The 12,961-nt window shown below is 45.2% G+C and overlaps 2 protein-coding genes across 3 annotated transcripts; one reads left to right on the top strand and one right to left on the bottom strand.

Moving 5' to 3' along the window:
* On the bottom strand, positions 3,007 to 4,665 carry LOC8073537 (momilactone A synthase). Its single transcript, XM_002444266.2, has 3 exons — positions 4,383 to 4,665; positions 4,192 to 4,266; positions 3,007 to 4,110 (listed from the first exon to the last, which is right to left on the bottom strand). Exons 1-3 carry the CDS (start codon positions 4,412 to 4,414, stop codon positions 3,240 to 3,242), a joined length of 978 nt encoding a protein of 325 aa, XP_002444311.2. The 5' UTR covers positions 4,415 to 4,665; the 3' UTR covers positions 3,007 to 3,239.
* LOC8073536 lies at positions 5,122 to 8,808 on the top strand. Of its 2 annotated transcripts, none has more exons than XM_021464625.1 (5): positions 5,122 to 6,503; positions 6,631 to 6,701; positions 7,645 to 7,753; positions 8,341 to 8,401; positions 8,548 to 8,808. In XM_021464625.1, the coding sequence occupies exons 1-5, from the start codon at positions 6,443 to 6,445 to the stop codon at positions 8,549 to 8,551; spliced, it is 306 nt and encodes a 101-aa protein (XP_021320300.1). In that variant the 5' UTR covers positions 5,122 to 6,442; the 3' UTR covers positions 8,552 to 8,808. The 2 variants fall into 2 exon arrangements, with proteins under 2 accessions (XP_021320300.1, XP_002445471.2); XM_002445426.2 differs by having other exon boundaries at positions 8,320 to 8,401.

The following is a 12,961-nucleotide window of genomic DNA, read 5'->3' as shown; positions in this document are numbered from 1 at the left end:
ACTTATCAACACACACATGTATATTTGCACCTGTATCAACCCACCAATCAGGTGAGGAACAAACTGAAAATGCAGATAAATTGCCATACCCAAAAGCACCTGCATCAGTCTCAATGGTGCTAGCTGTCTTCGCCTTTGGTGGGGGCTTCCATTTAGCCTCAAGACACTCTCTGGAGAAGTGCCCATTGTTCCCATAGGTGAAGCAAGTCATCTTCTTGTTATTACCTTTCTTGAAGGAAGTAGTGGGTTTCTGCTTAAGCTCCTGCTGGGGCTTCTTCTTCTGTGGTTTATGACGAAACTTTTGCACCACATGTGCACTAGTAGTCGCCTCACCATTCCCGCCCTTGCCCTTCCCCTTGACATCCTTTGCTCTAGCCTTGTCCTCGACATCAAGACTGCCAACAAGTTCAGCAAAACTAAACTGCTGCCTCTTGTGCTTCAAGGTAGTAGCAAAATCAGTCCAGGAATGTGGCAGCTTAGCAATAATGCAGCCTGCCACAAACCTGTCAAGGAGAGGACATCCGTACAGCTCTAATTCTTTCACCAGTCCCTGTACCTCATGAGCATGTTCGACTACAAAATGGTTATCAACCATCTTGTAGTCATGGAACTACTCCATGATATACAGCTTAGAACCAGCGTTAGAAAGACCGTACCGGGCCTCAAGAGCCTCCCACACAGCTCTGCCCGACGGGAGTGGTATGTAGGCATCAACCAGCGAATCATGGATGATGCTCAACAGTGCAGCCTTGCACTTGGTCTTAGCATGTCTCTAGGCCTCCTCATCCTGCTTGGATCTCATACAGGCAGGCTGCTTCTGGAGCACATGACCACAACGCATGGCTGACAACCACAGAAGAGCTTTCTCACACCACCTCTTGTAGTGAGTGCCCTCAAACGGCGTAGGCTTTAGCATGCCCGCAAAGCCAACAGATGAAAATGGCCTAAAATTATGTTTTTAGATTGTTGAATTGTAAGGCAATTTCACATTTATTTTAATCCATAAAAATGATGCAATAAAAGGGATAATTACAACATGAATTATTTGAGAAAACAATTCATGACAAATATTAAAAGGATGACTATCAATTTGCAGAAGCAAATTAAGGAGACAGAACATACAACTAATATCATTTTATTTATATGAATCATCACAGATGTGAGCAGTGTATCTTCAATAATTGAAACAAAGATGAGTACAGTAATATATGGTACAAGTAAAAGATTATTCACATGATCATCCAAGCAAAACATGTAGGATAATAGCAAAATGTTACCCAGCAACATTATGATATTAACAGTCAAATTAACAATAGGATGAAGGAGATTATACCCTGTGGCAGAACCGCTCGCACCGGGAAAGGCCATGGTGGTGCTTTGTCGTTGTAGTCGTCCCGCTCGGTGCAGTGCAGAGAAGGTTGCCGTGTAGTCGTGTCGCCAACGACACTCCCCAAAAACGTAATCGCTCGTCCTCACCTGAGTAGATGAAGCACACGACGGAGACGCGTTCCGGAGGCCTACTCTTCCATCTCTGGTGCTCGCCGGAGATGGAACGGAAAGGACTTGCGCAACTGGATGTGGTTTTTCCTTAGGAGGAGAACTGAGAGGGTGCGGGTTCTCTTATAGGCAAGCAGGAGGAAGGCCAGGCGCGGAACAGAAAGGTCGCGACTCTTTGCGAAGGTGGAGACGGAAACGGGCAGGAGTTACGAGAGTTACCAGAAACTCCTGTCAATCAAGATCATGAAGGCAGGAGTTATGAGAGTTACCAGAAACTTCTCTCAATCAAAACCATGAAGGCACGAGTTACGGAAGTTACCAGAAACTCCTCTCAATCAAAACCATGAAGGCAGGAGTTACGGGAGTTACCAGAAACTCCTCTCAATCAAAACCATGAAGGCAGAAGTTACGGGAGTTACCAGAAACTCCTCTCAATCAAAATCATGAAAGAATGAGATGCAAAATTAAAGGCCTTGCCCGCTCGCCCGTCCGCTCGCTCGCTGCCTGCCTGCCTCGCCACGCCACGTCGTCTCTCGGTTAAATTCCATATGGTACAAAATAAATTAATGCACACGTAATGGCCATAGAGTTTAATAGATATTATTAAATTAATGGGCTAGGCCCATAATATCCAACAGTTTTCACAAGTAGTTGATGAAAATCATTTCCATCGAGCAAAAAAGTTTGCACTAGCTGACCCACAAGGCCACAACAAACCCTATTATCCTACTCTGCTTTCCTATATTCTTACATAAAGGAGATCGAGGGGGAAAAGAGAGCTCTGGTATCTCCTTTCTCTAAATTATTTCCTAATTGAGTAAAACCATCCCTTAATCCCTCGAAGAAAGAACAGACCAATTTATCACCTTTTCATTTTCCCTCTCCACGCCATGGGTCGGATGGCCACGTTGGAAGAAGCAACCGTGATAGGCCAGTAGTGCCGCGGCAAGCCATCGTTGCGCCATGTAGCTAGGGCGATAGGTGGTAGCTTGACGAGCTGTAATGCTACCGTGCCGAGCAGGTGTCGCATGATCATCATGCACAAGGAGAAAACAAAGAAGAAATAGAAGATGTTGATCAAGTCTTGGCGTCCACTCTTAAAGTCGAAGCTAGAACCTACAGCGGAGGAGCCCAACTTGCTGAAGACTAATTACTTAGTAGCTCTCTCTTTGTTGTCTTTTCTGTTGCTTCGCTCCACTCGCTTTCTGGATTGTTGTTTTTTGTTCTCACCCTAATTTAGGTGTTCCTTAGTCGTTCCGCTTTAGTTGGTCTTTAGAGTTCTTTTGAGAGTGAGTCAAGCTACTGTTTCTTTATGGCTGTGTGTCAAAACTATAAACCAGAAACCCCAGTTTTCGGCCTTTGGGTATTGGTTACGCTTTCTATTAAAGCTAGGTGAATATATCTTTGGTCTAAAAGATAGTCTTTCTCGACTCAATGGATATGTGGGGCCTATAGCTAAAGAGAGTACACTTGCCAAAACTATATATCTAGAAAAACCAAAACAACTTAAAATATTTAGAATAGACTGAGTAGAATTTTATTTTCTCAAATATTTTCAACTAGTACATGATAAAACATATTGAGCTTAGGAAGAAATGGAGATTTATCCAACTGAAAGGCTAACTGCCGCTGCTAAGACGACCGTGGCCCCGTCGCCCATCCCATGTTGGCAATAACCTAGTGGCGTCCGGGCTTTATTTGCTGGTCGTGAGAGACCATCACGGATTCTGGTGTACAGCAAGTCAGCAGCGCCCACGAAGTAAAATCCATGCGGACCGTTCATCACTCCTTGGGCGTGCTTGTGCCAGGATTTTTGGTACTTCTCTGCTCACCGTGAAGCCGCCGTCGACGACGAGGTTGTGGCCGTTGACATACTTAGCGTCGTCGGACGCCAGGTAGAGTGCCGCCCTCGCGATGTCGTCCTCCTCCAACTTCGTCCCGTACATCACGTTCGAGTCTATCTCCACCCTCCGCTTAATCTCCTCGGCGCTCAATCCCCTCATCGATTGCCTCGAGGCGACCGCTGCCAGCGCCAGAGGCGTCGGGACGGCGTAGGGAGAGATGGCGTTGACGCGCACCCCGGAGGACGCCATCTCCGCCGCCACAGCGCGCACCAGGCCGATCACCGTCGCCTTGGAGGCGCTGTACGCGACGGCAACCATGCCGCCGCACAGGCCGGCGACGCTGGCGGTGCAGATGATGCTGCCGCGGCGGCGCGGCACCATGACGCGCGCGGCGTGCTTGAGCCCCGCCAGCACTCCGCGGGCGTTGACGGCCATGACGCGGTCGAAGTCGGCGAGGTCCACGGCGCCGAGCGGTGGCCACCCGCACCCGGGGGAGCCCGTGATGCCGGCGTTGTTGAACATGACGTCGAGCTGGCCGTGGCGGGCCACTGCGAGGTCCACGGCGGCGGCGACCTGCGCCTCGTCGGCGACGTCGCAGTGGGTGTAGCAGCACGCGTTGTCGGGTCCGAGCTCGGCGGCAACGGCACGGCCGAGGTCGTCCTGGATGTCGGCGATGACGACCCTCGCCCCGTTTCTCACGAACTCGGCTGCGGTCGCCTTGCCGATGCCGCTCGCGCCCCCGGTGATGACGGCGACCTTTCCAGCCAGCCTACAAATCAATTTCTCCGTGAGCTAGCAGTGAAAAAATGAAAGCTGAAGAGAAGTTGAGCACGAGGAAGGAGTGGTGAACCTCTGAGTTTGAGAGCTGGAAGCCGAGTTGAAGGCATGGACCAAGGCTGGACCAATCGTCCTGCTCTTCTTCTCCCTGAAGCAAAACTTTTGTTAGAGTAGCTCTAGCTCTAGCTCTAGCTCTAGCTCTAGCGCTGATGGTTGTTGCATACAAATTAACCAAACTCTGATCGATACAGCACGCATGCCTACCTGAGAATCACCTGCAAGGCTCTGCTGAACATCGTGCCTACTCACACAACTAAACAAGCAAGGGCAATCTGATAGTTCGCTTAAGTTTATGTGCCGAATCTAGTAGTCATTTAGCAGTATTTTTCTCTCACAACATATTAGTTAATAGTACTTTCAGTCATGCTTTTTCAGCCAAGCAAACAGGCCAAAGCTGATTTAAAGCACAGTTCAACCGCACGAAGAGGTTACAGTAAGATGTTGGAAGTTAGTGGCATGACATGGGTATTAGTGAAAGATGATGTGGATGCCTTACATGTTGAGATAGAACTTGATATAACGTAGATAGTTTTCATTAAGAGGTTGGAAGTTAGTGGCATGACATGGCTATTAGTGAAGGATGATGTGGATGTCTTGCATATTGAGATAAAACATGAGATGACATAGATAGCTTCCACTAAAAAGTTAAAAGTTAGTGGCATGACATGACTATTAGTGGAAGATGATGTGGATGTCTTGCATATTGAGATAGAACTTGAGATGATGTGGTAGCTTGCATTAGAGGTTGGAAGTTAGTGGCATGACATGGCTATTAGTGGAAAATGATCTGGATGTGTCTTGCATATTAAGACAGAACTTGAGATGATGTAGATAGTTTGTATTAAAGATTGAAAGTTAGTGGCATGACATGATTATTAGTGGAAGATGATGTAAATGTTTTGTATGTTAAGATAGAACGTATAGTGAGATAGCTTTATAAGTAATATAGATTGCATGAGAATTTCAGAGGAAGTGTTTAATTTCACGGATGAAGGAACATAAATTAAATTTTTCCCGATTCCAAATAGGCCCTAAAATACTGAAGAGAGGGGCACTTGCCTTTTTTATTTTGTTTATCTTTGATTAAGAAGCTAAGACTATTTTTTGTTTTTTCTATTTTGTTTATCTTTTCTCCTACAACTATAGTTATATGACTAAGGGGGTGTTTAGTTCTCTTTGTATTTCAAATAAAATTTAGGTTTTGTTCATCATTTTGCATAATAGAACTAAACACCATGCAATTTTTTTTGGCAAAAAGGTGATTATTTTTCATTTTGGATTTTAGCCTTAAGAGGCCAAAAAAACCCAAAAGAGCCTCAAAAGGCCCTCATGAGGACAATAAATTCTACATTTTGGATGGAACTAAACATAACCCTAAAAATTTTAGCATTTTGTATACCATCATTCCAAATTAGTTGATATTTTCCATTTTATGGGGAACCAAACACCCCATAAAAAACAAAAGTAAGAGCATCTCTAGCAATCCCCCAATACCACCCCTCATCCCCATAAAACTATCATATTGGGGGAGATAGACTATTTTTTCTTCTCTAGCAGTCCCCAAATACATCTCCTTTTCTTGGTGGCCACCAATATTTTTCTCATCTCCCCTCAAAGAAATGGGGAGATACAACTTCCGTAATACCATGGAGACCAACCCAACTATCACTTTTTAGACATTTTCTCTTACACTCATGTGATACCCACCCTTCATATGGGTATTGGGGAGATATATTGGGTACTACTGCAGCATCTCCCCTAGTAAATCTAGAAAGCGATATTGGACTATCCTAATACTATTTTATTGGGGGAGTTGTATTGTGGCACTTTTAGAGATGCTCTAAGACAACCATTTCGGGTTCACTTCTTTGCGTCGCTCCGTCTCGCTCTGCGATCCCCGGCTCTTGGCCGCGCACAAGGAATATTGCTTTAAAAACGGAAAGCCACAATCACAGCATCCCCGTGCAATGGATCCGAGGCAGCACTGATCCTCCATTAGCATTCTAATGCCCTCGCTAGATTCATCTGCCCAGGCGACTCAGCCTCGCGAGCCCTCACCTTTTGCTTGGCACCCCCGCTAGCCCTGCTTGAGGGACTGAGACTGAGGGAGATGCACACCCACCGGAGCATCACAATCGATCAATCTTGCGTCCTTTGACACCCAGCCAAACCTTCCCCTCCAACCGCCACTGCTTCTGCCCGACCGCCGGGGACTGCATCCGACAGGTGGAGAAGTTACAGTGTGGAAGAAAAGGTTCCCGACCATGGCGAGTGCGAATCTGCTGCGGAGGGAGGAGTTCTACTCCCTCTTTGATTCTACCAAAGGTAACACATTTTCCACCACTCTATTGGATGGCGTTGTGGATTTTGCCCCCCAAATTGGATGGATGGCGATGCGGATATCGCCCCAAGTTTGACCTTCTTTTGATGAAGTTGTGGCATTTGGATGCAGGCGATGGCGCCATGTCGCACACACAGCTAATCGAGAGGAAGATTGAGACCCTCGAGGACATGGCCACCAAGGTTAGGATGCTCATCCTGACGGGTGTTTAACTTCTGTACCTCTTGCCACCCTTTTTCTTCTATGATACATGCTTAAGTAATTTTTCTGTGCATATCCTGTGCAAACTCGCATCGTCTATGTTTGTAGGCTTTAATGTAATGGAATATAAGTCTGATCAATGTAATATGAAACATTTTATATTGTCTACACTAGGGGTTCGCCGGTTGGTTTAGAGCGACTCCAGCAGAAGCACCCAAATCAGGGGCCCTATTTTCTATTTGGGTGCTTCCCCCCATTTTTGTTGGCCCTCTTTTTTTATTTGCTCCAGCAAAAGCCCTTAAACTAAAGCCCCCAAATTCTCTTAATAGACACTGACCATTGGGACCCACTTGTCATCTTCAATCCCTCAACATGTGAGCTATCGCAACACCAGAGGGGAGATGAGGGTGGGGGCAGACCTAGGAGGGAGGAGAGAGGAGCCGGAGATGGGATGCGGGAGAGAGAGAGGAGACGCACAGTCTGAGGGAGGTGAAGGAGCCGGTGGCTCGTGCCACCGTGTTGTCCTGCACCACCATGTCTTCCTTCGCCGCCATGAGGAGGGGCTGAGCACCAGGGCGATGAAGGGAGGGGCCGCGCCCATGGAGGAGCAGCGTGCCACGCCGGAGAAGGGGCCGAGCACCGGCGCAGGAGGGAGGGGGCGCAATGGAGGGAGGGGCGCGACAGAGGAGCGCATGCGAGCGTGGAGAGAAACAACCACAACCGTGTTTTTGGGGCCGGCACCAGAGCCAACAGGAATCGGGGCTTGGGGTAGGATTTTGTTGGGCCAACAAATTTGGGGGGCGTAGTAGGGCTGTAGGGGCCCTGCTGGAGTTGGATTTTTTACCTGAGCACCCATATTTAGCTATTGGGGCTTAAGTAGGGGCCTGCTGGAGGTTCTCTTACACATTACAATGTTATACACAGGTCAGTAACCAGAGATCACGAAAGTGGTTGAATGACCGTTTGTTGATTGAACTTGTCCTGCGTCTTCATGTTGAAGAAATCAAAGGCCTTTTTGCTCCTCCACCATGGGGTAAACTTCAGATGCTGCCTTAGTTGTTTTTGTATGCAATTTTACTAACCTGGCAATGAATTTTGTTTGTTGTTACATGGCTTGTTGTAAATGTTTTATATTGCTTCATCATGTATATGTGTGCTAGAAAAGATCTATAGTGTGTTTACAGGAACATAAAGATTATCTGTTCATCTTATTTTTAAGCATGCCCATTTTTAAAACAAGGACTACAGTACTAAAAAAAATTGGAGCCAAGATATATATGCTCGTTGTGCTTTCTCTATTTGTTGCAAAAGTGTTACGATGCTTCATGTAATGTTGTACCAGAAAAGCTCTAAATTATGTTGGCATGTGGCAGAAACATAGAGACGTCTTCTGTTAAGCATGCCCATTTCGAACTTCCACGGACTACAATACTAAAAAGTTGTTTAGTCGAATCATATGCTTATAATGAATCACATGTTTTCATTCAAATTCTTGTGTACAATCACTCTTCCATTAATCATAGGAATCACATGCATGATATTTTCATGTGTATACATAGAAAAGCTCATCTTTATATTATAATGATAATGATTATTTAGGTGAGGAAGTACCTTTGTCAGCATTCTGCAGGACAAGTGTTGGTGAATGGGATGCCTTCAGGAGCATTGACATGGATGTGAGGTATGCGCATGTTAATGCCTTTCTTGCTAACCACACATTCTGTTCATCATTGTCCACAATATAATTTAATGAAATGAACACTGAGACAAAAAAATTGTATATCATGTGGATCAGTTGTACTTAGAAACTATTTTTCTTATCTTTAGGTAAGATTGATGCAACATATGAAAAGATCATCGGAAAAAAACCAGGAATCATGTGGACGAAGGGGAATTGATTGCGCTAAATGCCTGGCACCAGATAGAGATCGCCAAACTAGAGAAGCAATAAAGAGAAATTTCCTTCGTGATCTGCTTGAAATATATGAAGTACTGCCTTATTTCCTCAAGTTTTGACTTCTATTTAGTGAAATGATTATAATGGATCATTAGTTTCTCTTCTAAAGAATACAACAGAGTTCTTGATTATGTATTTGTATATGTCTCTATCTGCTATCTAAGCACATGTAGTATTTGTGAATTATGAAGAGGGATGGAGACATAGCTTCTCCATTAAGAGGGCATTTTCTGCAATGATTTTAGTGAAAAAAAAACAAGCGAAGAAATATAAAGCTTTTTATAGGTGGGTATAAGTACAACCCCTGACATGTAACTATGTAAGTATAATGTTTTTGCATTTTTCCCTTACAAATATTGAATAAGAACAAGGCAAATACGATCCAAAGGAACTATGGTGGAGTATGTGCGCAGATGAGTGTATTGTTTAGCTCCCTAGCTCCATTCAATTTTACCTCATCCAATGGCTCAACTGTGGCTGTTGTTAGATAGTTCACTGTTGACTATGAAAGGCAGACAAGCCTCTATATGAGCATTTCTAAAGATCCGCGAGGCTATCTGTGAATTCGAGCTCAAAAATACTAGTACAAAAAGCTCTATGCTAGCGGTGGAGATTCTTTTTTATAGATGGTTTCAACTAAAAAACAAATGTAAAAAGAAATTGGAGGGTCTGACCCAAGAACCCCCAATGGAAACACATTCCAACTGGTGGTGCATATGGTGCATTTCTACTGGCGGTTCTCTTAAACCGCCAGCGAAAATGGATTTGCACAAGCGGTTTTTCTACTAAAACCACCACTAGAAATCATGTATTTTTACAAGCGATTTTTTTAAGAAATCACCACTAAAACTCTGATTTCTAGTGGCGGTTTATTAAGAAAACCGCATATAGAAATAATTTGAATTGATTTTTTTGAGTTTTCAAATGACCTTATATGAAAAACTCACCAAAATAAAAGTTGTAGATCTCAAAAAATTATGAAACTTTGTAGTTGATAACTTTTTTATTTTAAATCATTTTATCATCAAAAACTATGTTCGAATTTATTAAATTTGAATTTATTTTTTTTAAACAACCTCGAATGGAGAAACTACCAATATAAACGTTCTAGATCTTGAAAAGCTATGACACTTTTTAGTTGACAACTTTTTTATTTGAATTCATTTAGGACCTCAAACAATCAATGTATGCTGGATTTAGGATAATATGTGGGGAACTATGAAGGTTCGAGATGGTGGACTAGAGGGGGTGAATAGTCCTTTCTAAAACTTAAACGCGTCGGCTAACCGAAACAAATGCGGAAATAAACTATCGGTCTAGCCAAGATTACACCCCTCTATCTAAGTTCTCTAGCACCTTGTAAAAGATCCTAAACAAGAGAATAAGGTGCTTCCTTAGCAAGAGCTCACCTAACCAATTCTAAGAGCAAGGTCACACAAACCTATGCCACTAGTACTTTGCAAACTAGAGAGCTCCTATACAACTAGTAAGCAAAAGCACAAAGCTCCTAAGTTCACTAGCAATGCTCAATAACAATACAACTAATGCCAAATTAGAGAGTGCAACTTACTTAGCTACACAAACTAAGCAAAGTGACTAACAAGGTTACACAAACCAAATTATCCACGCAAGGGAACTACTTCTAGCTACACAAGCAAGAAGGTAACTATCAAGTAACACAAACAAGACTAGTTACAAGAGCAACTACACAAGCATAAGTATATACAATGTAAATACAAGCTTGTGTAAGACGAATGCAAACCATTGAGAAGAGTAGATGTGGGGGTAAACCCCTATACCCTTACGGCTAGACTTGGGCCAGGAGATTTGGCCCATTACGATACAACTCGAGGCTTGATCCAACTACTCAGAGTTTCACGCAAGGAAACAAGACGTGGAGATCAAGTAAGATTCTAGTTGGTTAGAATAGGAATTGATGTCGCATTATCTATGACAATTGTAACTGACTAGGATTAGTTTCCAGATTTGTAACCCTGCCCTCTAGACTATATAAAGAGAGGCAAGGGACCCCCTTAGGCATCTTTCAACTCATCTCAGATCAATACAATCAGACGCAAGATGTAGGTATTACGCCCACACTGCGGCCGAACCTGGATAAAATTCTTGTCTGTGTCTTGTGTGACCATCGAGTTCGTAGCTTGCGCACCTGTCTACTGATAAACTACTACCGTGGGTATACCCCAAGGTAGACTGCCGACTAGCTTTCGTCGACAGTGGCGCGCCAGGTAGGGGGTGTGTGTGCAGCTCTCCAGACGAACAAGATAGTCATCATCCCTGCTTCCGCTGTCGTGGCTGAAGGCCTCACGTTCACCGTCGGCCAGATCACCTAGACAACTCACGCCGGTGGCCTCATGGACATGGCTTTGGAAGAGAACTAGATCCAACCCGAAGCGACGGAGGTGGTGGTTCCGACCACATCAACTACGACCACCTTTGCCCCGACGACGTTGTCGACTACGCCGACATCTCGCCCTCTACTTCCCCGCTACAAGGGGAAACAAATCGACGACTCTGACCTGCTCGAGGCCATTGATCGCGCCAACCATAGGCTCTCCGAGGTTTCAGATCTAGTGAATTCAATCTCAGACCAGATCACCAAGACGGCGCCACTCGACGGTCACGATTCCGCTCGGCCAACTCGCATAACTTCACACGAACGGCTGGGAACGTCTTTGGTGATCACGACCACTCCCGAAGGAAGGATCGTTCATTTCAAGGCAACCCCCCTAGGCGGGTGCCTTCCTCATGGCCTGAGTAACATGGCCGACCAGGTTTCGCGTTACACTCGATGGCTATTCAAGATGATAGATCTATCACCAAGACAGCCTGATGCGACTAGCACGTCACTTTATCAACATGGTCTCCGTCCGTACTCTGCCGGAGGGCAATACTACCAGCCTGAATTCAAGCATGGGCTCTGTTCCCACCGAGGTCTTACACCCCGAAGACAAAGACTACGACTTGGATCTTCCCCCATACCCCCTGGGTTTCTCCCGCTTCCCGGTGTTTCCCCTCACCGAGGAGATCTGGTCCTTAATGTCAGCAACGACAAGCCGGTCCTCGACGGAGAAACCGATGATCAAAGATAGCAGCACGAGCAGCGCAATGCCGATCGCGTCCAGCGATGGGCAGAAGAACATCAACGACAGCTGGTCTCATGTAGGTAGATGATAGGTGATTAAGTTAAAATAAGTGTTATATTAATAAATACCAACACTAGGGCAGAGGCGGTGGCACAAGGGGGTGGCAATGCAGGGGAGGAGAATTTTATGAGAATGTTTTACATTAGTTTATAGTTTGAGGCCACATTCTTCTTTTTTGCCTATGATGCAAATGATCTTCAACTGAGGCATTTGTAAACCTAACTATGATGTCTATTGTTCATTTACCATGTGCATTCTAACATTTTATTTCTTGAGTTTGTCTACCATTTCAACTAGTGTAGGCAGCCTCATTGAACAAACTGATGGACACTTGAAACATGTTTGACTGAGGCTTCGATTCTTTATAGAACCATGTGCTTCCAATGTTGTTTTTGTTGGAAAGCAACCAAGTCTCACTCCACAATCAACTCAATGCTCAGATGTGGATGAGGATGAACAACAACGCTTGTTGTTTGAGTAATTGTCAATTATTGAGTTGTAATTTGTGATTTGTCATATTGTAATGTCACCCAACTTGTGTAAAATGTCACATAATTAGTATTGTTAAACTTCTTTTCCATGTGTAACTATTCAAATGTTGCAACAATTACTCTATTACCTTGTGTATGAAACCTGTGATCTTGGGTTGCATTGGGAGCTGTCTAGGCAAACAAACACCCTCCCAACAGGGCCGTCCCAATTTTTTACAATATGGCCCTTTTTTTGAAGAAAGTTCTCTTTTGGATCCCAGAAAAACTTAAATATAGAAATGGACCCAGGGGGTCGACGCCGTGATGCATGGCGTCGAGGTTACACGGCTCGACGCCGTGGGTCATGGCGTCGAGCTTCGAAGCTTGTATCCACGTAGCGCCTGCGTGTCTAGGGACGTGGCCGTGAAAATTACCTCGGCGCCACAGATCATGGCGTCGTGCTCGGCGCCACAGATCACGGCGTCGAGCTCGACGCCGTAGATCACGGCGTTGACCCTCTTCTTCCAAAACGGCCAAGCCCTCTGTGCTGCTCGCAGATCACGCGCTCCTCCTCCCTCCCTGCTCGGCGTGCTCCTCCTCCCTCCCTGCTCGCGCCGCCCCGCGCAGCGCAGCCCCGCCCCGCACCGCCC

This window comes from Sorghum bicolor, chromosome 7 (assembly GCF_000003195.3).
Source record: "Sorghum bicolor cultivar BTx623 chromosome 7, Sorghum_bicolor_NCBIv3, whole genome shotgun sequence".
In the NCBI taxonomy this organism is placed as follows: Eukaryota; Viridiplantae; Streptophyta; class Magnoliopsida; order Poales; family Poaceae; genus Sorghum; species Sorghum bicolor.
This window is presented reverse-complemented; position numbering and strand designations above follow the sequence as displayed.

Coding starts and splice junctions, on each gene's coding strand:
- LOC8073537 (XM_002444266.2), bottom strand. CDS start 4,414: ATGTTCAGCAGAGCCTTGCAGGTGATTCTCAG. Junction 4,267..4,382: donor GCCTTGCAGGTGATTCTCAG/GTAGGCATGCGT, acceptor GTTTTGCTTCAG/GGAGAAGAAGAGCAGGACGA. Junction 4,111..4,191: donor TCCAGCTCTCAAACTCAGAG/GTTCACCACTCC, acceptor ATTGATTTGTAG/GCTGGCTGGAAAGGTCGCCG.
- LOC8073536 (XM_002445426.2), top strand. CDS start 6,443: ATGGCGAGTGCGAATCTGCTGCGGAGGGAGGAGTTCTACTCCCTCTTT. Junction 6,504..6,630: donor CCTCTTTGATTCTACCAAAG/GTAACACATTTT, acceptor ATTTGGATGCAG/GCGATGGCGCCATGTCGCAC. Junction 6,702..7,644: donor TCGAGGACATGGCCACCAAG/GTTAGGATGCTC, acceptor TGTTATACACAG/GTCAGTAACCAGAGATCACG.